The sequence below is a fragment of the Pipistrellus kuhlii genome, unplaced genomic scaffold, assembly GCF_014108245.1.
Source record: "Pipistrellus kuhlii isolate mPipKuh1 unplaced genomic scaffold, mPipKuh1.p scaffold_m20_p_50, whole genome shotgun sequence".
NCBI classification, from domain to species: domain Eukaryota; kingdom Metazoa; phylum Chordata; class Mammalia; order Chiroptera; family Vespertilionidae; genus Pipistrellus; species Pipistrellus kuhlii.
Window position 1 is genome coordinate 817,349 of NW_023425552.1, and position 26,643 is coordinate 843,991.

At 49.6% G+C, this 26,643-nt stretch overlaps 1 protein-coding gene across 4 annotated transcripts in view; it reads right to left on the reverse strand.

Moving 5' to 3' along the window:
* The window catches only part of IQGAP1 (IQ motif containing GTPase activating protein 1), a 123,434-nt gene that overhangs the window by 38,751 nt on the left and 58,040 nt on the right, over nucleotides 1-26,643 (reverse strand). For all 4 annotated transcript variants that reach the window (XR_006740120.1, XM_045573424.1, XM_036415629.2 and 1 more), the window contains exons 10-30: nucleotides 25,985-26,148; nucleotides 24,777-24,861; nucleotides 24,380-24,543; nucleotides 23,349-23,509; nucleotides 21,519-21,643; nucleotides 20,203-20,366; nucleotides 17,447-17,537; nucleotides 16,569-16,736; nucleotides 15,562-15,704; nucleotides 13,934-14,104; nucleotides 12,982-13,065; nucleotides 12,813-12,884; nucleotides 12,299-12,368; nucleotides 11,324-11,532; nucleotides 9,287-9,442; nucleotides 8,236-8,399; nucleotides 7,011-7,235; nucleotides 6,049-6,189; nucleotides 5,868-5,952; nucleotides 3,930-4,162; nucleotides 1,962-2,094 (exon numbers count right to left, since the gene is read on the reverse strand). Coding sequence is in view for 3 of the 4 variants with exons in the window: in XM_045573424.1 (XP_045429380.1) it covers nucleotides 1,962-2,094; nucleotides 3,930-4,162; nucleotides 5,868-5,952; nucleotides 6,049-6,189; nucleotides 7,011-7,235; nucleotides 8,236-8,399; nucleotides 9,287-9,442; nucleotides 11,324-11,532; nucleotides 12,299-12,368; nucleotides 12,813-12,884; nucleotides 12,982-13,065; nucleotides 13,934-14,104; nucleotides 15,562-15,704; nucleotides 16,569-16,736; nucleotides 17,447-17,537; nucleotides 20,203-20,366; nucleotides 21,519-21,643; nucleotides 23,349-23,509; nucleotides 24,380-24,543; nucleotides 24,777-24,861; nucleotides 25,985-26,148 (3,008 nt within the window). In the remaining variant the exon portion in view is untranslated. The remainder of the gene's footprint in view (nucleotides 1-1,961; nucleotides 2,095-3,929; nucleotides 4,163-5,867; nucleotides 5,953-6,048; nucleotides 6,190-7,010; nucleotides 7,236-8,235; nucleotides 8,400-9,286; nucleotides 9,443-11,323; nucleotides 11,533-12,298; nucleotides 12,369-12,812; nucleotides 12,885-12,981; nucleotides 13,066-13,933; nucleotides 14,105-15,561; nucleotides 15,705-16,568; nucleotides 16,737-17,446; nucleotides 17,538-20,202; nucleotides 20,367-21,518; nucleotides 21,644-23,348; nucleotides 23,510-24,379; nucleotides 24,544-24,776; nucleotides 24,862-25,984; nucleotides 26,149-26,643) is intronic.

Sequence of the window (26,643 nt, forward strand, 5' to 3'; positions counted from 1 at the left end):
ACCAGGAGGTTGCGGTTCGATTCCTGGTCAAGGGCACATGCCCAGGTGGTGGGCTGCATCCCCAGGATGGGGTGTGCAGGAGGCAGCCGATCAATGATTCACTCTCATCACTGATGTTGCTATCCCTCTCCCCCTTCTTTCTTATGCTTTAAAATCAATGAAAATGTATTTTTTAAATATAGGACTTGAGTAGATATTTCTCCAAAGATGATATATATGCAAACGGTCAGTAAGCCATAAAGACTTTTTATTTATTTATTTTATTTTAAAAATATATTTTATTGATTTTTTTTTTTTTTTTTTTTTTTTTTTTACAGAGAGGGAGGGAGAGGGACAGAAAGTCAGAAACATCGATGAGAGAGACACATCGACCAGTTGCCTCCTGCACACCCTCCACTGGGGATGTGCCCACAACCAAGGGTCATGCCCCTGACCGGAATCAAACCTGGGACCCTTCAATCCGCAGGCCAACGCTCTATCCACTGAGCCAAACCAGTTAAGGCAAAAAGACTTTTTAGAAAAGACATCACACTTGGCCTGCTAGAGGACTGGTGATGCATGGAGGGGAAGCACTGGCCCTCTCTCAGCCTTGAGTGTGAAGGGTTTGAATATATCCGATGTAAGAAGAACAAGAAAGCCGAAACTGGTTTGGCTCAGTGCATAGAGCATCGGCCTGCGGACTGAAAGGTCCCAGGATTGATTCTGGTCAAGGGCATGTACCTTGGTTGCCGGCACATCCCCAGTGGGGGGTGTGCAGGAGGCAGCTGATTGATGATTCTCTCTCATCAACGTTTCTAACTCTCTATCCCTCTCTCTTCCTCTCTGTAAAAAAATCAATAAAATATATTTTTTTCAAAAAAGGAAGCCCTCAGACTTCAACATCCGGGGTCACCCATGTGCCCCGCGACCAGTTCAAGCCGCTCACAGCCGCACGCTTCCTTCCTGTTTCCTGTACACACCACCTCTCATTCCGAGAAAAGCACGCCCGGGCAATGCTGCCATTGGAGGCACTCAAGCAAAGCCGTTAAGGTGATCATCATCTCAAATGAGATCCTCAGAAATGACAGCGCCCGAAATGTCCTTTACATTTTGTATAGATTTCCCATTTCCTGTTCTATACGCCACCAAAGGGGAAAGGAAGAAATGAAAGATATTTGGGGGGATAGGGAGCACTCAAGGGAAAGTAACGTTAAGGTGACAAAGAGGAAAAAGCCGATACCCTCTGTTCACGTTAGAAAAACTACACAAGTAAAGAGAAGTAACAGGCGGGGTGAAAATGAGGAACAGGCACCCGTGTGTTATCAAGTCCCCAGGTCAGCACTCCCACGGAGTCTAGGGCCCAGCGTGGGGGGTTCCGTTTCAGGAGGCCTGCGGGGGGCTCAGCAACTTCATTTTTTATTTTTAAATATATTTTTGTTGATTTCAGAGAGGAAAGGAGAAGGAGAGAGAGACAGAAACATCAATGATGACAGAGAATCACTGATCGGCTGCCTCCTGCATATCCCACACTAGGGATGGAGCCCGCAACCCGGGCCTGTGCCCTGACCGGGAATCAGACCGTGACCTCCTTCCTCTCTCTTCCTCTCTATAAAAAAATCAATAAAATATATTTTATAAAAAAAAAAAAAAAGACCCGCCAAAACCAGTTTGGCTCAGTGGTAAAGCGGACTGAAAGGTCCCGGGTTCGATTCCGGTCAAGGGTATGTACGTTGGCTGCGGGCACCTCCCCAGTGGGGGATGTGCAGGAGGCAGCTGGTCGATGTTTCATCGATGTTTCTAACTCTCTATCCCTCTCTCTTCCTCTCTGTAGAAAATCAATAAAATATATTTTATATATATATAAAAAAAAAAAAAGACCCGCCAAAGGAAGTGAGCTATCTGGCTCTGGAGGGGGTAAGCAGCAGTGGGGAAGGCGGGGAAGGCCGGAGCAGTGAGACGAAGCAGCGGAGAAGCAGGCTCACCGTGTGGGTGTTGATGATCTCCCCGATGGAGATGTAGATCACGGGCTTGGTGAGCGTCACGAGGTCGGAGTACTCGTCCACGTTAAACTTATCCTGCAGCTCCGGGACGTCGCAGGCCGTTTGGAAGAACCGCCTGGAAAGAGACACGAGAGCCAGGCCCCCATCAGGTGACGCACGTGTGAGAAGCCGGCGAGAGGACAGCCCACAAAACCCGGGAGCAAAGGGTCCGAGCGGAAGCCGGTGCGGACCGCTGGTTCCGGATTGAGTGCTGTGCGTCCCCCTTCCATGGCAGCCTTAAACTTCAGCATGTCTCTCCCCGTCCCGTTTTAGTTCCGCCCGTGGGAACCGCTCAGCTAAACACCCGCGTCACCAGGAGAACCGAGTCTAAGCCGATGCCCTGAGCTCACAACTAAACGTCTAACTTACAGATATTGAGAGAGCACGGGCCCTCGGGCCGAAGGGTACCGGGTTCACATCTGGTCAAGGGCACATGCCCGGGTTGAGGGCTCAATCCCCAGTAGGGGGCGTGCAGGAGGCAGCTGATCAATGATCCTCTCTAGTCATTGATGTTTCTATCTCTCTCTCCCTCTCCCTTCCTCTCTGAAATTTACAAATATATGTGTATATATATATATTTTTTAATTAGACAATTGGAAAGGAAAAGAGTGCAGTGATTTAGAAGAAAAAACTATTCTCCAACTCTCCTCTAGTTATAATTTCACAGATACACATCCCTTTTTTCTTTTTAAGACGAAAATTTATTAAAGAACAAGTACAGACTCCCAAGTGGGGAGGGGAAAAGGGTCCCCAGTTACACATTCTTAATATATATTTTTAAATTGATTTCAGAGAGGAAGGAAGAGAGAATCATCAATGATGAGGGAGAATCACTGATGGGCTGCCTCCTGTATGCCCTCCATTGGGGATCGCACCCACAATCCAGGCATGTGCATTTAACTGGAATTGAACCCGGGACCCTTTTCCACAGGCTGATGCTCTATCCACCGAGCCAAACCAGCCAGGGCAGGTACAAAACTTTTTAAAAAATATATTTTATTGATTTTTTTTTTTTTTTTTACAGAGAGGAAGGGAGATGGATAGAGAGAAACATTGATGAGAGAGAAACATCCATCAGCTGCCTCCTGCACACCCCCTACTGGGGATCGAGCCCACAACCCAGGCATGTGCCTTTAACCGGAACTGAACCTGGCACCCTTCACGCCGCTCTATCCACTGAGGCACACCAGCCGGGGTCAGGACACATATTTACAGCTCACGCCCTGGAGCTCTGAGCAAACCCAACGCACGTCCTGCGATGTGGCAACCCGGGGGGAGAACAAGGTGTGGTTTCTAGTCTTGTCTCTACCTTCAGAGATAGACTCACACCTACAGTAAGGTGACCAGACGTCCCGCTTTTGATGGGACAGTCCCGATTTTGAACAATTTGTCCCGCGGCGCTTAAAAAAAAATGGGGACTTTTTTTAAGCGCCGTAGGACAAATTGTTAAAAAAAAAAATCAATAAAATATATTTTTTAATCAATAAAATATATACATTTTTAAAAATTAATAATATATATATATTTTTTTTCTTTTTTTTTTTTTTTAATCGGGACTGTTGCTGAAACTGGTTTGGCTCTATGGATGAAGCATCGGCTTGGGGACTGAGGGGACCTGGGTTCGGTTCCGGTCAGGGGCATGTGCCTTGGTTGCGGGCATGTCCCCAGTGGGGGATGTGCAAGAGGCAGCTGATCGATGACTCTCTCTCATCGATGTTTCTGGCTCTCTGTCTCTCTCCCTTCCTCTCTGTACAAAATCAATAAAATATAAAAAAATAAAAAATAAATAGGGACTGTTTTAAAACGACGCGGGGCACATTGTTAAAAATCGGGACTGTCCCGCCCAAAGGGGGTCGCCTGGTCACCTTAACCTACAGAGACTTTTCCAGTCCCCGGTCCCCGGCCGCTCACCTGAACTTCTGGTAGGACTGGGAAAGGTACTCGTTGATGATGCTCAAGTGGGCGTTGTCTCCCAGGAACATCTTGTTGGACGCCGCATGCTGGAGCATCTTGGCGATGGAGCCGAGGTTGCGGCGCTGGTCGGTGGTGAGCTGGCCTCCCGCCGACAGGTCGATGATGTCGAAGGCGTCCGGAGCGACGATGGCCGGGTTCATGTACCGGTAGTACAGCAAGTTGCCGATAATCTGGGGACAGACGGACCAAGGAAGACGGATGTTAAAGGCCGATCCACCAGGGAAGTCACGGAGGACTCGGCTAGCAAAGGAAAGGAGAAAGCGCAGTCCTGGGAGGGAGAGGAGATAGGCACGACACACATGGACACACGTGCATGCATGCACACATGCCTGCACTCAGGGTCTGACCTTGCCGTGACCCAACATCCCCCGTTTGGGTGCAGAGCAAGAGAAAATGAGACAGAACTGAAAAGCACTACAGCAGGAAGGACAGATGCAGGGGGAAATGACAGACATAACGTCTGTGACTGAGCACTGTCATGTTCTGGCAGCACATGAGGCTGCCACCCACGAGCACTTTTCGCTTTCGTGCAGGTGGGCTTTCATTCGGAGAGGCTGACAAAGGTATTTAAGATAAATCCTTGGCCGAAGCTGGTGTGGCTCAGTGGATAGAGCGTCAGCCTGCGGACTGAAAGGTCCCGGGTTCGATTCCGGCCAAGGGCATGTACCTTGGTTGTGGGCACATCCCCAGTGGGGGGGTGTGCAGGAGGCAGCTGATGGATGTTTCTAACTCTCTATTCCTCTTTGTACTACCTCAATAAAATATATTTTTAAAAATAAATAAAAATAAAAGTAAAATAAATCCTTAAAGGGGACCGAATTGGCGCAGCGCGACCCCATCATGCTCATGCGGGAGAGACATCATGGGAGACGAGTTCATGCCTCAGGAATTAAAGTCACTCAACACACGGACTCTTCCCCAGAAGTCAAGGCAGTCACAGCATTTCCCCCAAGAGCTATCGTTTAAAAATACAAAAATGAATTCACCTGGACAGAAAGCCTAGAAGCGAGGCCTCGCTGTAGGAAAGCACAAGAACTAGGAGAGAGAAGAAAAAAGCATAGATTAAAAAAAGGAGGAGAGAAAGGCGCATAGGCAAGTCCGAGTTACCAGCCACAGCCTCAGCAGAAACGGTTGTGCTCGGTCCCCTTCACCTGGCCACCAGCAGAGGGAGCTATTGTGCAGCGAAAAGACAGAACGCAGACGTGTCTCAAGACAGGAAGAGCCGAAACCCGTGTGGTTCAGAGGATAGAGCGTCAGCCTGCAGACTGAAGGGTCCTGGGTTCGATTCCGGTCAAGGGCATGTGCCTTGGTTGTGGGCACATCCCCAGTGTGAGGTGTGCAGGAGGCAGATGATCGATGTTTCTCTTTCATCGAGGTTTCTAGCTCTCTATCCCTCTCTCTTCCTCTCTGTAAAAATAAAAGAGCCGAAACCGGTTTGGCTCAGTGGATAGAGCGTCAGTCTGCGGACTGAAGGGTCCCGGGTTCAATTCCGGTCAAGGGCATGTACCTTGGCTGGGGGCACATCCCCAGTGGGGGGTGTGCAGGAGGCAGCTGATTGATGTTTCTAACTCACTCTCTCTTTCTCTCTCCCTTCCTCTCTGTAAAAAATCAACAAAATATTAAAGAAATAAAAATAAATTCAACAAGAACATATTAAAAAAAAAAAAAAATACAGGAAGAATCCACCCGGACTTCATTGATGCGGGCCATTCAAACCCTATAGACATTCCAAGAGGTGTCATTGACTGTTTTACAATCGCAATCTGTGGCGAGCTATATCCGGGACTCAGGCTCTTGCGAAGGGTCTGTGGGCGGGCCTCCTGGTATCCCTGTTTTCCTGGAAGGGCCAGGCCGAGCCCGCTTCCCGGGTCTTACCTTCAGCAGCTCGTCCTCACCGGCATCGGGGAACTTCTCGTGCAGCGAGTCCTTCAGCACCTTGGCGATGAAGCGCATCCCGTAGCTGCGAGACGGACACCAGGTGTGAGGGGGGCCGGGGAGCGGGAGGGCGCCCGCGCCGCTGGGCTGTGTGTGCGGGGTCACGGCGGGAGGCACTCACGGGATTTTGTCCACGGAGCTGATGATGGCGCAGAGGAACTTGTCCGTCACGGCCCGCATGTTCCTGATGGAGCTGTCGAGGCGGGTCTTGACCTCCTCGTGGGCCAGGGCCTGCTCGGGGGTCACGTCGTAGGGGAGTTTGCTGCGGAGGCAGAAATGACCCCCCCGATAGGGTTAGGCCAGAAGCCGCCGGGCAGTGGCCAAGGCAGGGCCACGCATTTCGTAAAACAGAAAGACCCAGAGAGATCAGGCAACTTGCTCGTGTTCATTGACCCAGTAAATAAGGGGGCCGGGCCGAGACCGGTTTGGCTCAATGGATAGAGCGTCGGCTTGTGGACTGAGGGACCCGGGTTCGATTCCGGTCAAGGGCATGTACCTTGGCTGCGGGCATATCCCCGGTGGGGGGTGTGCAAGAGGCAGCTGATCGATGACTCTCTCTCATCGATGTTTCTAGCTCTCTATCTCTCTCCCTTCCTCTCTGTACAAAATCAATAAAATATATTAAAAATAATAATAATAAAAAAAAAAATAAGGGGGCCGGGCCGAAACCGGTGTGGCTCAATGGATATAGAGCATCAGCCTGCGGACTGTAAGGTCCCAGGTTTGATTCCGGTCAAGGGCATGTACCTTGGTTGCGGGCACATCCCCAGTAGGAGGTGTGCAAGAGGCAGCTGATCGATGTTTCTCTCTCATCAATGTTTCTAACCCTCTATCCCTCTCTCTTCCTCTCTGTAAAAAATCAATAAAATACATTTTTTTTAAAAAGAACTCAGTAGATACTTGCTAAATAAATGAACGTATTACCAGGTCAACAATTTAATAAAGAGGTTTCTAAGGAAAAGCTATTTGAACAATTATCAGCTTGTAAATAAAAGGTCAACTGCTAAGAAAGTGAGGGAGGGAGAAAGAGAAAGAGAGTGAGAGAGAAAATAAAGCGCAGGACAGAAAAGGGTGGTTACATACCTCGCCTCTCCTGTCTGAGACTCCATCTGATTGACCCACGACTTGTAGATATCCACGGGGTCTGTCTTGATGTTGAGAGATTTGTCGTCCATGATCTCCTTCACGACCGGGGCCAGGATCTGCCGCAGGGCGTTCTGGCCCCGGGCGCCACGGTTGAAGCTGACCACCATCTTAATAACAGTCGGGTTTCCCGTCACAATCTCTTGAATCTGGTCCACTTTCGACCTAGGAAGACATCAGAAGCAAACGGAGTTGAAACTACACAGAATCTACGGGCATGAAGATCCTTCCTGCTTAGCGATCCCATTTCCTGGACACAAATAATTGGAAGGAAAACGCTTGTCTAAACACGGAACAGCTTTCTGCTGCTGAAAAAACACAAAGGGTCCTTTATTAGACAGAAATGTGGAATCTTGGTGTTTGGGTCAGCTTCTTAAATATAAAAATTATATTTAGCCGAAACCGGTTTGGTTCAGTGGATAGAGCATTGGCCTGCGGACTAAAGGGTCCCAGATTTTATTCCATACAAGGACACATGCTCAGGTTGCAGGCTCAATCCCCAGTATGCAGTGTGCAGGAGACAGCAGATCAATAATTCTCTCTCAGCATTGATGTTTCTCTCCCTCTCTCTCTCCCTCTCCCTTCCTCTCTGAAATCAATTACAAAAACAATAAATTATATTTTAAGGAACATCGGACTGTGGATTAAAGGATCCAGGGTTTGATTCCTGGTCGAGGCACACGGCCAGATGATTTATGGGCTGGATCCCCAGTGTGGGACTTGCAGGAGGCAGCCAATCCATGATGCTCTCTCATCATTGATGTTTCTCTCACTCTCTCTCTCCCTTTCTCTCTGAAATCAATAAGAATATTTTAAAAATAAAAAATAAAAATAAAAAAAGGTTTAAAGGTCAGTCTTTAAAAAAAAAAATTGTATTTGAATCTAGAAATGTTCCTAAAATGAATTTAGCAAATTGATTACTTTATCGCCTTCCTTAGCATCTGCAACCACACTATATATCAGTGATTGAACAAGGGGATCCTTCTTGTGAGTCGTTCACACAAATCACAGCCTTTGCTGAGAGTGTGAAGGGTATTGTGCAGGCGGCCTTATTGCCCAGCCCTGAGCCTCTGGTGTGTGTGTGTGTGGTGGTAGTGGGGCGGGGGGAAGACGGGGGGGGGGGGGGGGTGTGCCTGAGGCAGAGGAGAGGAGGGGGGGCCCGTACTTGATCTCCTCCTGGAGCGCAGTCTTGAAGAGCCGCAGCAGCAGGTACTCCTCGCGCTGGTTAGAGGCGTAGTTGTAGAGGGTGAAGATGACGGAGTCCATGAACTTGGTAGACTTGTTCTGGGGCATCTGGAAAATCAGCTTGGCCAGGTAGGTGGGGTTGGTCTGAAACGAAGCCAAGGGACTGACTTAAGCCACTTGTGGATAAGGTAAGGGCTGGCAAACACACTCAGGGTCCTGCAAACTCGAAGGATGAGGATGTATGTAAGCAAAGAAAGAAAGAAGCTGAAACCAGTTTGGCTCAGTGGACAGAGCATCGGCCTGCGGACTGAAAGGTCCCGGGTTCGATTCCGGTCAAGGGCATGTGCCTGGGTTGTGGGCACATCCTCAGAGGGGGGCGTGCAAGAGGCAGCTGATCAATATTCCTCTCTCGCCAGGACCGGTTTGGCTCAGTGGATAGAGCGTCGGCCTGCGGACTGAGAGATCCCGGGTTCGATTCCGGTCAAGGGAATGTACCTTGGTTGCGGGCACATCCCCAGTAGGGGGTGTGCAAGAGGCAGCTGGTCGATGTTTCTCTCTCATCGATGTTTCTAACTCTCTGTCCCTCTCAATTCCGCTCTGTGTAAAATCAATAAAATATATTAAAAAATATATATTCCTCTCTCATCGATGTTTCTAACTCTCTATCCCTCTCTCTTCCTCTCTGTAAAAAAAATCAATAAAATACATTAAAAAAAAAAAAAAGAAAGAAAAAAAGGACTTATGTGCATACATATGGGCCTAACCAATGGTCAAGGACAATAGAGGGATGGGGGCATGAGTGGGGGGAGGGGAAGGGGATTGGAATGGGGAGTTGAGGACAAATATGTGATACCTTAATCCATAAAGAAATTTAAAAAAAAAAAAAAAAAGAAAAGATAGGAAAATAAGGCAGCTCTGGCTCAGCCCTCAGCGGAAATCAGAACCAGTGCCACAGAGGTCTGTGGGTGAGGCTGTCTTAACGAAAAGAAAACGAGCCACGTTCCTCGGCCCCAAGTCCGGGCGCTGCTCACCTGCAATAAGTAAAACAGGTGCTGGTAAGCTTCCAGCTTCTCTCTCTTCTCCTTGCTCAGAGCCTTGAGACCCCCCTTCTGTTTGTTCAGCATCATCATGTCGGACAACTGCTCCTTGTTCTTTTTGGTAAGCTTCTTGCTGTGGGAAACCACATCCTGCGAACAAAAAACCAACACGTAAGTCAAGAAGCGTTCAGAGACAAAGCTGGGCACTGGGGGGGTCTCTCTCTCGCCACACCGGCAGATTCCTCCAAGTCGGATGGAGTCTCCTGTTCTCAATACGTCAATGAAATACAGTCCCACTCTCATCTTCCTATAAAGAACCTGATCCAGCCCTGACCGGTGTTGCTCAGTGGATAGAGCGTCGGCCTGCAGACTGAAAGGTCCCAGGTTCGATTCCGGTCAAGGGCATGTACCTTGGTTTGCAGGCACATCCCCAGTAGGGGGTGTGCAGGAGGCGGCTGACCGATGTTTCTCTCTCTTTGATGTTTCTAACTCCCTATCCCTCTCCCTTCCTCTCTATAAAAAAATCAATAAAAAATATATATACTTTTTAAAAAGAACCTGATCCATAAAAACATCCACTGATTCAGGAAGCCAACTCCTAGGAATCTACCTGCAAGTCAAAGCCTTCCATGTGATAAAAGCTACGTTTTCATCAAGATATTCCCTGCAATGTTATCTGTAATAATAAAAACTGGCCAAATAGTTGGAGGGGAAATAGAGGTAAATTATAATGTATCTTCTAATTAGTTATAATATTGCTATTAAAAATAATATTTGTGCTGGGACCGGTTTGGCTCAGTGGATAGAGCGTCGGCCTGTGGACTGAAGGGTCCCGGGTTCGATTCCGGGCAAGGGCATGTACCTGGTTGCGGGCACATCCCCAGTAGGGGGTGTGCAGGAGGCAACTGATCGATGATTCTCTCTCATCGATGTTTCTAACTCTCTATCCCTCTCTCTTCCTCTCTGTGAATAAATCAATAAAATATATTTTTAAAAATAATAATAATAATAATATTTGTGACTGCCTGGCCGGCATGGCTCAGTGGTTGAGTATGGACCTATCAACCAGGAGGTCACGGTTCGATTCCTGGTCACGGCACAGGCCTAGGCTGTGGGCTTGATCCCCAGTGTGGGGCGTGCAGGAGGCAGCCAAGCCAATCCATGATTCTCTCTCATCATTGATGTTTCTCTCTCTCTCCCCCTCTCCCTTCCTCTCTGAAATCAATAAAAATAAATTAAAAAAAATAATATGATGACTTTATCACCTGGAAAACATTTTATCTTCTAATATGAAGTAAAAAGGTCCCATACGAAATGATTGTGCAGTGGTGAAATTACAGGATGGCTTTTACCTTCTTCTCTCTATTTTAAATTTTGCTATTAAATCACAGTATTTCATTTCCTCTGTAACTTTTTTATTTTATTTATTTTTAAAATATATATATATATTTTATTGACTTTTTATAGAGAGGAAGGGAGAGGGATAGAAAGTCAGAAACATCGATGAGAGAGAAACATCGATCAGCTGACTCCTGCACACCTCCCACTGAGGAAGTGCCTGCAACCAGGATACATGCCCTTGACTGGAATCGAACCTGGGACCTCTCAGTCCTCAGGCCGATGCTCTTATCCACTGAGCCAAACCTGTCTTGGCTCATCTGTAACTTTTTTCTTTTACATATTTTTTTTAAAATATATATTTTATTGACTTTTTATAGAGAGGAAGGGAGAGGGATAGAGAGTCAGAAACATCGATGAGAGAGAAACATCGTTCAGCTGCCTCCTGCACACCTCCCACTGGGGATGGGCCCGCAACCAAGGTACATGCCCTTGACCGGAATTGAACCTGGGACCCTTCAGTCTGCAGGCTGACGCTCTATGCACTGAGCACAACGGCCAGGGCTCCTCTGCAACTTTTTAAAAGGTTATGGCATTCAAGGAGAAAGCCAGCCTCCTCCCTCCCCACGCATCAGCGAGGGTGAGGCCGGGCAGCCTGAGCAGGCCATGCCCTGCGGCCCCGCCGAGCCGCACCTGCAGCGTGATCTTGTTCTTCACCAGCAGCCCGATCTTGATGTCCATGAGGTTGAGGTCGTTCTCCAGCTGCTGGTTGGAGCGGATGAGGGTGATGACCTCTTCCCGCATCTTCATGAGGTCCAGCTCCTCCTGGAAGTCCTGATCGCTCTGGTCCAGCAGGTGGACGAACTTCCGGACCACGATCATCGGAGGGTCCTCGGCGTTAACTGGCGGAGAGACGGCACGTGTCAGACAGAGACGGGGTTACTGGGAGACGTTCCCGGTCCCAGGAAGGTGAAGGTTATGGGTGAGTTCTAGTCAGGTGTGAGTTTTAATGTAAGGTGACCAGACATGCCGATTTTTAACAATTTGTCCTGTGTCTCGAGGCTTTTTAAAAAAGTCCCGATTTTTGGAAAGATCCAGAAATCGGGACCTTTAAAACGCCGTGGGACGTGGAAGAAACTTTTTTTTTAAATGTATTTTATTGATTTTACACAGAGAGGAATTAAGAGAGACAGAGAGAAACGTCGCTGAGAGAGAGTCATCGACCAGCTGCCTCTTGCTCACACCCCCACTGGGGATATGCCTGCAACCAAGGTACGTGCCCTTGACTGGAATCGAACCTGGGACCTTTCAGTCCACAGGCCGACGCTCTATCCACTGAGCCAAACCGGTTTCGGCAGGGACAGATTGTTAAAAATCGGGACTGTCCCGCCAAAAGTGGGACATCTGGTCACCTTAGTTAAATGGTGAGATGAGCAAAGACAGTCGCGAGGCGCAGCGTTCTCGGTCATGCTATCGCTATGGTGACCAAGGTGGACACGTGGAAGACAGGACATGCAGCCCCAGGTTAGCAAAGGGGGTTAAACCAATAAATCAATCGCAAGCGGCCCCCGGCCCCCGGGCTTGCCTGCAGGAAATAAGAGAGATCCGTGGAGAGTACCCAGGCCCCGGGGGCCTCCACGCCGCCTCCGCCAGGCCACAGTTACTCACTGAGCGTCTTGTAGTCGTCACGAGCTTTGTTGGCCCGAATGAAAGCCTGGATTTTGACGATGTCATTTATCTAAGGAACAGAGGAGAAACGCTGTTGGTTATGGGCCCACCACCAAAGAGATCACAAAACTGATCCCTTCATTGGCCTCTCAGCAGAACCATTACGGATTATCTCAGTTTAGGTTCTTACAAGGGTATTTCTTGGATCACATGATCTCACACATCTAGAGGAAATAATGAACAACACAGACGGATGAACAAAAACAGACCCAGAGACAGAAAAGCAGCGATCAGACCATCAAACCTCAGAGGGAAAGTAGGGGAGGGTGGGGGTAAGGGACTTGTGTGTGTGCATATGGGCTTGGCCAGTGGCCGTGGAAACAGGGGGGTGGGGGCATATGTGGGGAGGGGTTTGAGATGGGATTGGGGGGATGAGGACAATTATGTGATACCATAATCAATTAAAAAACAACAACAAACAATCCCACCAGCCCCGCCAACCCAGGGGACGTACGTGATCTCGGAAGTACTGCAGGCGGCCCCGGTAGCGCTTTCTGGCCTGGTGCATCCTCGCCAGGGACTGGATCTGTGGACAGAATGACCCTGGGAATTACAAAAGCCCTTCGCCTGGACGCAGGCCACGCTGGCACCCTGCACGGAGTGACCCGCCCGGGCCACCGTACCTTCACGACTTCATCCTTGTGGGAGCGCAGGTACGCCAGCCGGTCCTGATAGGCCTTCTTCTGCTTGTACCCTCGCCACTGCGACTGAAACCATCGGACAGGACAGTCAGTCGGCACATTGTTTCCCGGGGAAGAGAGGGAATGCCAACACCTCTCCTCGACCCTCTGTCCCGGGCGGTTCCTGGCATGGTTTAAAGAGGACCACATCCTCCGGGGACTGGGGAGTGAGGGCCGAGACTGGGCCGCCAACAGGGGAGCACAGTGGCCAGTGTCCACTCCCCTGGTGTGAGCACCGCACGGCACACCTTTTCAAACTGCCTCCAGCCAAAACCGGTTTGGCTCAGTGGATAGGGCGTCGGTCTGCGGACTGAAAGGTCCCAGGTTCAATTCTGGTCAAGGGCATGGACCTTGATTGCGGGCACATCCCCAGTAGGGGGTGTGCCGAAGGCAGCTAGTCGATATTTCTAGCTTTCTATCCCTCTCTCTTCCTCTCTGTAAAAAAAATCAATAAAATATATTAAAAAAAAAAAAAAAAAACTGCCTCCAGCAGAAACCAGTTTGGCTCAGTAGATAGAGTGTCAGCCTGCGGACTGAAAGGTCCCAGTTCGATTCCGGTCAAGGGCATGTACCCTGGTTTCGGGCACATCCCCAGTGGGGGGTGTGCAGGAGGCAGCTGATCGATGTTTCTCTCTCATCGATGTTTCTAGTTTTCTATCCCTCTCCTTCCTCTCCGTAAAAAAATCAATAAAATATATTTTTAAAAGAAAGAAAGATAAAGAAGAAGAAGGATGAGACCAGGAGGTCAGCAGGAAAACACACACACACAAACGCACACACACGTACGTACACACACACACACACACACACACACACACACGCCCCTGAGAACTGGCGGTCTCTGAGTGCTGCCCTCGGCGCCCTCCCATGGCCCGTGTCCCGGGCTCGGAAATACCTGGATGCAGGTGATGGCGGGAATCTGTTTCTTCAGGAAATTCATCCGGGAGCGGAACTCCTGTCGGACGAGGTACCCGCGGCAGCAAGCCTGCAGCTTGGTGATCAGGCCCTCGTTGGCCAGCCAGAGCTGCTCGCGGTTGTACGCAGTGGTCACCCCGGAGATGGAGCTCTGAAAGGCACGCGGGCACCGGGCAGACAGACGTACATAGGTGAGGAGGGACACATTTCAACGCGGTATCATCCGCAGCGCACACACCAGCCCTGACTGCTTTCTCCGATCTTTCTAGATCTTTGAGCAACGGGAATGGCTTCAGGTCTATTTTTCAGGGCAGGTTGCTCTCATACCCTCAAAAAGCCACAGGAAAAAAAACACACAACTTGATCTTCTTTCACCTCCTATGTACCCACTTATCCTGCCCAACACTGACTGCCAGGCGCCGTGCGTGGGTCATTGTTGACAAGAAGACAGAGGAGCCCAGCCGGCATGGCTCAGTGATTGAGTGTGGACCTAGGAACCAGGAGGTCAGGGTTCGAATCCCAGTCAGGGCACAGGCCCGGGTTGCGAGCTCCATCCCCAGTGTGGGGCGTGCAGGAGGCAGCCGATCAATGCTTCTCTCTCATCATGGATGTTTCTATCTCTTCCTCTCCCTTCTTCTCTGAAATCAATAAAAATACAAAAAAAAAAAAAAAAAAAAAAAAGGCCTAACCCGGTTTGGCTCAGTGGATAGAGCATCAGCCTGCGGACTCAAGGGACCCGAGTTCAATTCCCGTCAAGGGCATGTGCCTTGGTTGCGGGCACATCCCCGGTAGGGGGTGTGCAAGAGGCAGCTGATCGATGTTTCTCTCTCATCGATGTTTCTAACTCTCTATCCCTCTCCTTTCCTCTCTGTTAAAAAAATCAATAAAATATGTATTTAAAAAGTAATAATAAAGAGGACAGAGGAACAGGGGCCAGCAGGGGCTGAGTAGCCAGTCCCAGGAGCCCCTGGAGGAGGACACGCAGGGGAATGGCCAGCCTGTCTGTGACGGACAGCGTATGGTCTAACACAGCCCAGTCCGGAGTGGGCGGGGCGGTCCGAAAAGAGGGAGGAAACGTGAGCTGGGAGAGATGAACAGCAGTTGCATGTAATGAGGAGTGAGAGCAACCTTTCATTCTTCTCTCTGGGCATCCACGTTTTCTCTCATAAGCACACAATTTGTCTGACTTACATTCTACAATACTGATGTTTTCCCAAGTTAGGCCTTGAGTCACTCCCCCAGCCACTAGACCAGTGGTCGGCAAACTCATTCGTCCACAGAGCCAAACATCAACAGGACAACGATTGAAATTTGAGAGCCAATTTTTTTTTTTAACTTAAACTTCTTCTAACGCCACTCGTTCAACATAGACTCGCCCAGGCCGTGGTATTTCGTGGAAGAGCCGCACCCGAGGAGCCAAAGAGCCGCATGTGGCTCGCGAGCCGCGGTTTGCCAGCCACGGGGCTAGACAAATAGTTACTCTGCACCAGTTCATTACGCAGCCTCGGTTTTAGGCCGAGGCTTCTGACCACAGGCCTGTTCCTCCAAGCACCCTTTCGGCTCCATCCCGCTCTCTCTCAGCTCCTTCCCCGAGGGAGGGCCGCCTACCTGGATCTCCTCCCTCGAGAGCTGCGTGGAGTTCTGCACGAAGCCTGGGGGCTCGTCCCATCCTCCCTGCTGCGTGTCCAGGTTGTGGTAATAATAATATCCGCCTTTCACCCAGTGCTTCACCCACTGGCTGTTGTTATCGCCTAGCGGACAGGAAAGGGAAGGTGAAAAGGGTCCCGGAGCCGAAACCGATGTGGCTCAGTGGATAGAGCATCAGCCTGCGGACTCATTAGTCAACAGAGCGGCAAACTGTGGATGCGGCTCAAGAGCCGCAGTTTGCCGACCACTGCTTGGATAGAGCGTCAGCTTGCAAACTGAAGGGTCCCGGGTTCAATTCCCAGTCATGGCATATACCCGGGTTGTGGGCTTGATCCCAAGTAGGGGATGTGCAGGAGGCAGCCAATCGGTGATTCTCTCTCATCATTGATGTGTCTATCTCCCTCTCCCTCTCCCTTCCTCTCTGAAATCAATAAAAATATATATATATAAAAAAAAAACTCCTGCAAAGTCCAACTGTGGAATAAACTTTGATTAGCTTTGTCCTTCCCAAAACCAACATCTAAGACCTTATGTGCCAGAAAACTACTTTCTGGCCGAAACTGGTTGGCTCAGTGGATAGAGCGTCAGCCTGCGGACTGAGGGGGTCCCAGGTTCGATTTCCGTCAAGGTTGTGTGCCTTGGTTGTGGGCACATCCCCAGTGGGAGGTGTTCAAGAGGCAGTTGGTCGATGATTCTCTCTCATCTATGTTGCTAACTCTCTATCCCTCTCTCTTCCTCTCTGTAAAAAAAAATCAATAAAATATATTTAAAAATAAATAAATTTTAAAAAGAAAATAAGTAAATAAAAAAGATTGGAATATATTTATCATAAAATAAAATAAGTCCAGATACCGTACGTCTACACGGAAGTTATCTCTCTCTACAGACCGCCCTCCCCTCCACCCCAGGCCCCTCGCACACTCACGCTCTCGGCTTCGGGCCACACGTGCGTTTCACCGTAAACTCACCTGCCGCCAGCTTCTTCCTCCTGGCCTCGGCGAGGTCGCTCTGGTAGGTGTCGCAGCACTCCGGGATGACCCCGTACAGGCTCACGTCTGGGGAGCGGAGGGCGCTCAGCGTCCTGCCGACGTCGCCGCTCTGCACGGCCTCGTTGATGGCAAAGATGCCCACGGCGACTGTCACGGAAGAGAAGTGTTACCGGGATCGTTTAGGAAGCCCTACATCCATATCCTGGTTCACCTGGCTGTGCCTGTTGGAAAGCTGTTCCCCCCCCCCCCATGCTGATCTGCCTAACTTACAAGGTGATCAGACGTCCCGCTTTTGGCAGGACAGTCCTGATTTTCAACAATTTGTCCCGCAGTGTTTTAAAAAAGTCCCGATTTTTGGAAAGAATAAAATCGGGACTTTAAAAAAAAAAAATATATATATATATATATATATATATATAATTTTTTTTAATTAATTTTTTTACAGAAAGGAAAGGAGAGAGATAGAGGGTTAGAAACATCGATGAGAGAGAAACATCCATCAGCTGCCTCCTGCACACCTCCTACTGGGAATGTGCCTGCAACCAAGGTACATGCCCTTGAATGGGATCGAACCCGACCCTTCAGTCCGCAGGCCGACGCTCTATCCACTGAGTCACACAGGTGTAGGCAAAATCGAGCTTTTTTAAAATGCCATGGGACGCGGGACAAATGGTTGAAAATCGGGACTGTGGCGGGACGTCTGCTCACCTTAGTTTAGGAAGCCCTACATCCGTACCCTGGTTCACCTGGCTGTGCCTGCTGGCGAGCAGTGTCCCCCAATGCTGATCTGCCTAACGTGACACGGAGCACCTCGCCTCCCCGCCCTCCCCCAAGAGGAATAAACCGGCCATACGTACACCGCTGTGCCTCCTGCGTGTCCTTGTTGGACTGCCAGATGCCGCCTTGAATTTCATCCAACCACAGCACAGCGGACTCGTCCTGGGTTTCCTACACACCGAGAAAAGCAACGTAACAGTAAGAGCCGTGAAATCAGCTGAAACCGGTTTGGTTTGGCTCAGTGGGTAGAGCGATGGCCTGCGAACTGAAAGGTCCCAGGTTCGATTCCGGTCAAGGGCATGTGCCTTGGTTTGCGGGCACATCCCTGGTAGGGGGTGTGCAGGGGGCAGCTGGTCGATGTCTCTCTCATCACTGGTCGATGTCTCTCTCATCATTCTCTCTTCCTTTTTGTAAAAAATCAATAAAATACTTTCTTTCTTTTTTTAAAGTCATGAAATCAGGGGCTTCTGAGACTCCGTTAGATATGGAGAAAGCTCCAAACACGTGAGACACATGGAACAGTCAACTAGAAGAAGCAGGAATTAAATTTAAAAAAAAGAAAGAAAGAAAAAAGGGTGAAGCCCGGCCAGTGTAGCTCAGTGGTTGAGCATCAGCCCAGGAACCAAGAGGTCGCCAGTTTGATTCCTAGTGAGGGCATATGCCCGGGTTGTGGGAGAAATCCCCAGTAGAAGGTGTGTGGGAGGCAGTTGATCGATGTTTCTCTCTCATTGATGTTTCTAACTCTCTATCCCTCTCTTCCTCTCTGTAAAAAAAAAAAAAAAAAAAAAAAAAATCAATAATATATATATATATATATATATATATATATATATATATTTTTTTTTTTTTTTTTTTAATCCTTAAAAAAAGCCCAAAACACAGGACCACATGTCTTCACTGGTGAATTCTACCAAATGTCTAAAGAAGCTAACACCAATCCTTTACAAACGCTTCTGAAGCACAGGAGGAAAACTTCCCAATTCAGTCTCTGAGGTCAGTATTACCCTGACACCAAAGCTAGACCCAAAGACCCCACAAGAGAACTAAAGGTCTAAAGTAAGACCTTTTGCTTGATAAATTTGGAAATCAGATTATTTTTAAAACCACTTTCAAGATGGCCCAGAGGAAAGTTACAAGCTAAGCTGAGGCCTAAAAAAAAGCCTAGTAACTTCTAACGTGTGGGCCTGGCAGCGCTAAGCAAATTCTCTCCAACCCCACCCCCGTCCTCTGAAAAGTTATTCCACGGCAAACGGAAATGCTTCCAACTCTAGTCACATCCTCTGACAGCTTAACTCCCACAGCCCTCCCAGAGGGCTCAGAGCGGGAGTGAGAGCAGGTACAAGCTATAGCAGTCTCAATCTGGTTTCCTTTTTTAGACGTGGGACCTGGCCTAGCTTATTTTCCCAAGGTCCACTTCTCTGTCAATCAAACATAATGAGATTCCTTGTAGACTTATATGGCAGCAAAAACAAACATCACCACTGGGGTCTAGACAGAATCACTGGAGCCGGGCCCCCACTTAGAGATTCTGAATAAGCAGAAACAAGAGTATACATCTTGCCAGAACCGGTTTGGCTCAGTGGTAAAGCATCGGTCTGCGAACTGAAAGGTCCCAGGTTCGATTCCGGTACGTTGGTTGCGGGCACATCCCCAGTAGGAGGTGTGCAAGAGGCAGCTGGTCGATGTTTCTCTCTCATTGATGTTTCTAGCTCTCTATCTCTCTCCCTTCCTCTTTGTAAAAAATCAATAAAAATAAAATAAAAAAAAAAAGAGCATACATCTTAGGAATCTGCATTTTAAAAATATATATATTTTATTAATTTTTACAGAGAGGAAGAGAGAGGGATAGAGAGTTAGAACATCAATGAAAGAGAAATATCAATCAGCTGCCTCCTGTATATCCCCTACTGGGGATGTGCCCGCAACCAAAGTACATGCCCTTGATCAGAATCAAACCTGGAACCGTTGAGTCCGCAGGCCGATGCTCTATCCACTGAGCCAAACCGGCCAGGGCAGGAATTTGCACTTTTAAAATATCTTTCCAAGCGTTCTGATGATCAGCCAAGTTTGGGAAGAACTGCCCAGCTGACATGGCTCAGTGGTTGAGTGTCGTCCTAGGATTCGAATCCCAGGGTTGGGGACTCAATCCCCACTAGGGGGCGGGCAGGATGCAGCAGATAATGATTCTCTCATCATTGATGTTTCGATCTCTCTCCCACCCACTTCCTCTCTTGAAATCAATATACCGTACTTTTTAAAAATTTTGGGGAAGAACTAATCCAATTGATCCAAAATTGATTATCAGAGACAGAGACCTCCATTGATAGCTTTCCCACAGCCAACTGCTTCTGACCTGAGTAACATCAGTTGATCCCTTTGTCTCAAGTTCCTGGCTACAAACAAGAGTTATGATTCAACCCTCACCCCAGGATCAACGGACACTCAGCACATTAATGTGCCTCTTTGTGTGTGTGTGTTTTCAATATATTTTATTGATTTTCTACAGAGAGGAAAGGAGAGGGATAGTCAGAAACATCAATGAGAGAGAAACATCCATCAGCTGCTTCCTGCACACCTCCTACTGGGATGTGCCCAAAACCAAGGTACATGCCCTTGACCAGAATCGAACCTGTGACCTTTCAGTCCGCAGGCTGATGCTCTATCCACTGAGCCACACCGGTTTCAGCCCAGTTACAGAGCTGTTACTGTGAGGTGCCTAGGAGCAGTCCCTGGGGGGGTGGGTGGGGGCGGGATCAGGGGAGGCATCATCCCTGTATCTCGGTGCCTGGAGGGAGGAAACTCTCGGAACAGAAGCGACTCTGCCGGTGCCACTCACCTGGGCTTTCTCCCTCTTTGCTCGGATCAGCGTGTCTTGGTAATGCTGGGCCACCTCCGCCAGGACGCCCTCCAGCTTGGCTGCAGGGATCTGCAGGGCCTGCAGGGTCTTCTGGGCATCCCCCTCATCCAGGGCCTCGTTAATGAGGCCGATGGCTAAGATCCCTGAAGAGGGAGAGAGAGAGGTCGTTCTTTAAGCCAGTATTTCCCAAAGTGTGGAACGCGTACCCCCAGGGGTACGGGGGGAAGAGTATGGTGGGGGTACGCGTTGCACCGGAGTTTGGTGGGGATATGCACTGCTCCATGCTTAGCTGTGCCTAATTCTACGTTCTCATGAGCACGAGGGGTCCTCAGCGTTACGAAAATTATAGAAGGGGTACACCTGTGTCAAAAGTTTGGGAAACATGGCTTTAAGACATTCCATAAACAGATCAGTCTGTAAGCAAGCTAAGTGTGCATAAATCCAACAAGCACTGCCACGACTCAAATCATAGTTTGTCATCCATAATATTGAGCCCTGTGCCCTCAACACTATCAATACGAGCCAACTCCAGGGAACCGGTGTCAGAGCTCACCTAGGCTTGTTACAGTACCGTGTTTCCCCAAAAATAAGACATCCCCCGAAAATAAGACCTAGTAGCGCAACTTTGGAAGAAAAAATTAATATAAGACACTGTCTTATTTTCGGGGAAACAGGGTAGCACTTAAAAATAAAAAACCAGCCCTAGCCAGTTTAGCTCAGTGGATAGAGCATCTGCCTGCGGACTGAAGGGTCCCAGGTTCGATTCCGGTCAGGAGCATGTGCCTTGGTTGCAGGCACATCCCCAGTGGGGGGCGTGCAGGAGGCAGCTGATCAATGTTTCTCTCTCATAAATGTTTCTGACTCTCTATCCCTCTCCTTTCCTCTCTGTAAAAAATCAATACAACATATTTTTAAAAAATAAATAAAAAATCATATTCAATTTATCTCCTGGAAAATATATATATATAATTTATTTCAGAGAGGAAGGGAATGGGAAAGGGCGATAGAAACATCAATGATCGAGAGAGAATCACTGACCGGCTGCCTCCTGCACGGCCCCTCCTGGGGATTAAACCCACAACCTGGGCATGTGCCCAAGACCCTTCTTCATATCTTAATGATAGCAGTTGCCTGATGTTTTGAAAATAATACCCAACCTTAGCTTTTGAGTTATACCGATTTCAATTTTCAACCCCCCTTCCCGCTCCCCGCCCTAGGAGTCGAGGTTAGAGCCGGCTCACGGCATCACGCCCCCTGGCACCGCGTCACGTGGGGGGATGGGACGGGCTACTCACTCTCGTGCTCCTCCTGCACCACCAGGTTCACGTGGTCCACGCAGGCCTGGATGTCGTTCCACGTGATGAACTCGTTCTTCTCCGCGTGGGCCTGGTCCTTCAGCTTCACCAGCTCGTCCAGGTACCTGCCCCGCCCCCCAAGGACAAGGACAGTGAAGGGCAACAGAATGGAAGGGACCTTCCTTCCGGATCACTGTGGGTGACAGCAGTGAGAAGACGTGGGGGGGGGGGCAGCAAGGGCGAGGAAGGGAACAGTGGGCAGTCTCCGAGAACATAGACAGTTAAGGTACCCGGTACATTCTAGAGGCCAGCTCCGCGACTGAGTGACCTTACAAAAAATTTAAGGCTATCACCTATTCTTTATGTGTGTGTGTGTGTATATATATATATATACATATATATATATATATATAAAATTGATTTTTTACAGAGAAGAAGAGAGAGGGACAGAAAGTCATCGATCGACAGCCTCCTGCACACCCCCCAACAGGAGATGTGAGCGCAACCAAGGTACATGCTGTTGACCGGAATGGAACCCGGGACCCTACAGTCCGCAGGCCGACGCTCTATCCACTGAGCCAAACCAGTTTCGGCGGATATCGCCTATTCTTGACAGCCTCTCAATTCCAAGGAAGACTAACTCTAGAATGAGAGAGAGGCAGCAGCTCCGAGATAAGGAAGTAAGGCCACCCACCGGCTGGGACATGCAGGAGGAATGATGCATCAACAAGTCCTCATTCAGCCGAAACCGGTTTGGCTCAGTGGATAGAGCGTCGGCCTGCGGACTGAAGGGTCCCGGGTTCGATTCCGGTCAAGGGCATGTACCTTGGTTGCGGGCACATCCCCAGTGGGGGGTGTGCAGGAGGCAGCTGATCGATGTTTCTAACTCTCTATCTCTCTCCCTTCCTCTCTGTAAAAAAATCAATTAAAAAATAAATAAATAAAAAAGTCCTCATTCAGCAGCTCTTACTGAAGCGCCTATGTAGGCAAGGATTATCAAGGGTCAAAGGTTAATGGGGAACTGCGCATGAGCACGGCGCAAAAGGTGCAGAGAGATTCTGATCTGGTGAGAGAGAGACTCAGATCTCCGTTGGAGGGATGAGCTGTCCTCTAAAGACCAATCTTTGTACTGTTAACGGCAGGACAGCAGATTTCACAGGAGTCTTGATATGAGAAAATGAGATACACACACGTCACCAAAGATGTTCAACTAAATCTCGACATGCCTTTAGCTAAGGTGACCAGACATCCTGATTTCAAACAATGTGTCCCGCATCCCACGGCGTTTAAAAAAAAAGTCCCGATTTTTGTTTCCAAAACGCCGTGGGACGCGGGACACATCATTAGAAATCGGGACTGTCCCGCCAAAAGCGGGACGTCCGGTCACCTTACTTTAGACATCATTTCCAGTTTAGAGGAATGAGACAAGTATTCCGAGGCAACCAGAACCAGAAGATGGAGCATTCTGTAGACCAACTGGCCCCCTCTCTCTGACCAATCAGGGTCGTGAAGACAGGGACAATTCTGGGCTAAAAGACGCCGAAGGGACACAGCAGACAGAAGTAACACAAGGTCCAGGACCAGCCCCCGGTTTGAACAAACCAGCCGAAGAGCCGTGGAACCAGTGAGGAAGTACGAAGGTGTGGACTCGATTCAGAGAATGTTCCGGGACGTTATGGCTTTCGCCAGGGTGTACGATAAAGTATAAAATGAATGGAAATAGGAAAGAAAGAAAAAAGACGATCCCAGCGACCGTGGAGAAAGCCAGAGCTGCCGGCTGAGCCGCAGCGGAGGTCCGGGCGGTCGGAGGGTCCCCCCGCCGGGGCCCACCTCTGACAGTTCTCCTCTTCGATGTTGGTCAGGCCCGTCACCGAGCTGCTCAGCTGCTTCCACACCGTGCTCATGTCCCCGGACTCCAGCGCCCTGTTGATGAGCGCCACGGACGACAGCATCTCCACGGCCACGGAGAGCTCAGGGTGGGTGAGGCTGTGCTGCAGGGAGAGCGGGAGGGGGGCGGAGTGAGGGACTGAGGGAAGGAGTACCAAGGCATCTACGTTTCTGGTTAAAAAACTCGGGTGTCCCGCCCTAACCAGTGTGGTTCAGTGGATAGAGCGTCAGGCTGCAGACTGAAGGGTCCCGAGTTCGATTCTGGTCAAGGGCATGTACCGTGGTTTTGGGCACATTCCCGGTAGGGGCTGCGCAATAGGCAGCTGATGGATGATTCTCTCTCATCAATGTTTCTATCTCTCTCCCTTCCTCTCTGTAAAAAATCAATAAAATATATTTTAAAAAAAAAAGACAAATAAAAACTTGATGTCCCTAATCGCACCATGATGTGGTTATTCACCTCCCTCCCTCTGCTTTCTGTTTTGTTTTGTGTGTAGTTTTTAAAATATATATATTTTATTGATTTTTTACAGAGAGGGAGAGGGATAGTGAGTTAGAATCATCGATGAGAGAGAAACATCAATCAGCTGCCTCCTGCACACCCACACACCCGGGGATGTGTCCGCAGCCAAGGTACGTGCCCTTGACCGGAATCGAACCTGGGACCCTTCAGTCCACAGGTCGATGCTCTATCCACTGAGCCAAACCGGTTAGGGCGTTTTGTATGTTTTTTTTGTTTTGTTTTGTTTTTTTATTGTTTTCAGAGACAAAGAGAGAGGGAGAAACAGCTAGAAACATCATTGATGAGAATCACTGACCAGCTGCCTCCTGCATGCCCCACACTGGGGATCAAGCCTGCAACCCGGGCCTGTGCCCTGACCGGGAATCGAACCGTGACCTCCTGGCTCATAGGCTGATGCTCAACCAACTGAGCCACGCCGGCCGGGCCCTCCCATTGCGCTTTGCTCACTTACTTCAGGACTCTGCTGCTGCAGCGTGGCCAGCTCCTTCTGGTACAGATCGGCAGCAAAGGGGTACACCTGGGGGAGCTGGGCTTCGGGGTTCATCAGCTCCAGAACCGTCTTCTCGGCCACGCCCTTCTGGATGGCAGCGTTGATGGCGGCCACGGCGGCGAGCCCTGGCAGAGAAAGGGGTCAGAAACACGGTCAGCGGAGGGAGCCCCGGGGGTGGGGTGGGGAGGTGCCAGCTGTCACGAAAAGAAGTTCCGCTCTGCACACCACCCCAAGTGGAACCCCCGTCTCAGAGAGTGGTCTCCCTGGCAGGGGGCAAACGGCAGGGATGCAAACTGCATCACAACGAAGCCATGAAGCCACTTCCCTCCCCGCCTCGGGAGCCCGGCGGGGGCCTTACTTCGCTGGTACTGCTGGGCAGCGCTGTTGGCGGCATCCACTGCAGCCTGGAGCTCCTCCTTCTGCAGGGCATCCGTCTGGCCGGCCTGAGGACAACAGCGAAGGACGCTCATGTCAGCGTGACCCCGCCTCTGCCGCCGGCCGCGTTCCCCTCCCGCCGCCGCAGTCACAGGGACAGAGAGCCATGGGCCAGGGGGTGTAGAGCGACTTGTTGGAGACCAGTCCATTTAGAGAATATTGTGCGAGAAGCATCAACACGTCCTGAGATAAATGCTTACGGAATCGCTAGCAGGTGGATGCCACTTACTCTGGCCAATGCACGCTTTGAGTTTGTAAAATCCGTTCTCTTTAAATACATTTTTATTGATTTCAGAGAGGAAGGGAGAGGGAGAGAGAGAAACATCAATGATGAGAGAGAATCATCGATCGGCTGCCTCCTGCAAGCCCCCTTGGCCAGAATAGAACCCAGGACCCTCCAGTCCGCAGGCCCACGCTCTATCCACTGAGCCAAACCAGCTAGGGCTGCCTGAGGACATTTAAAAAATCTAGTTTAACCCAAGCAGGTGTGGCTCAGTGGATAGAGTGTGGGCCTGTGGACCAAAGGTTCCTGGGTTGGATGCCTTGATTGCAGGCTCCTGCCTGAACCGGGCCCTGGTCAGGAGGCAACCCATCAATGTGTCTCTCTCACATGGATGTTTCTCTCCCTCTTTCCCTCTCTTCCACTCTCTCTAAAAAAAATCAATGGAAAAATATCCTTGGTGAGGATTAAAAAAAAAACAACAAAAAACAGAAAATAAATAAAAATAAAAACCTAATTTATATGCAGGAGAAAAAGTTATACTAGAAAAAGATGGCCGAAACCGGTTTGGCTCAGTGGATAGAGCGTTGGCCTGCGGACTGAAGGGTCCCGGGTTTGATCCTGGTCAAGGGCATGTACCTTGGTTGCGGGCACATCCCCAGTAGGGAACATGCAAGAGGCAGCTGGCCCATGTTTCTCTCTCATCGATGTTTCTAGCTCCCGATCCCGCCCCCTTCCTCTCTGTAAAAAAATCAATAATATAATATATATATATATATATATATATATATATATATATATAAATAATTTTTTTTTTTTTTCCTAAAGAAAAGAAAAAGATGGCTCGGAAGTGTCTTTAACACGACAGCAGGGTTCAGGCGGAGGTGCAGGCTGCACCCGGGTCCTCTCACCTGTCTCTTCTGCTGCCTGTCACTCAGCAGCTGCTTCAGGTACCACTCGCTGTTCTGCTGCTGCAGCCCGCGGAGGCCCAGCGCCGGCGACTGCAGGATCCGGAACAGGGCCAGGGCGCCTCCCTGGTCCAGAGCCAGGTCCACGTTGGCCAACGCGGAGAACGCTGCGGGGGAAGAAGGCAGAAAATGCTGTGTTCACATCAACAGCCCGGGATAGTTCTTCTGTTTGTTTGTCTTAATATATATTTTATTGATTTTTTACAGAGAGGAAGGGAGAGGGATAGAGAGTTAGAAACATCGATGAGAGAGAATCATCGATCAGCTGCCTCCTGCACACCCCCTATTGGGGATGTGCCCGCAACCAAGGTACATGCCCTTGACCGGAATCGAACCCGGGACCCTTCAGTCTACAGGCTGACCCTCTATCCACTGAGCCAAACTGGTTTCGGCTGGGGACTGGATCTTAAAGAACCTTGAAGCCATCAAGCTCCAGGGCTCCTGCCAGGTTGCTCATCAGAAGTAAGGGTTTCCTGGAGTGCACATGTCCTAGGCCTGCCAAAACACTACCAGATTCAGACCGCCTGGCACCACCGTGGGAGCGAAGCCAGAGGCACCAATCGGCACGAACACAGGCCCAGGTTCCCTCGGAAATGCCAAGG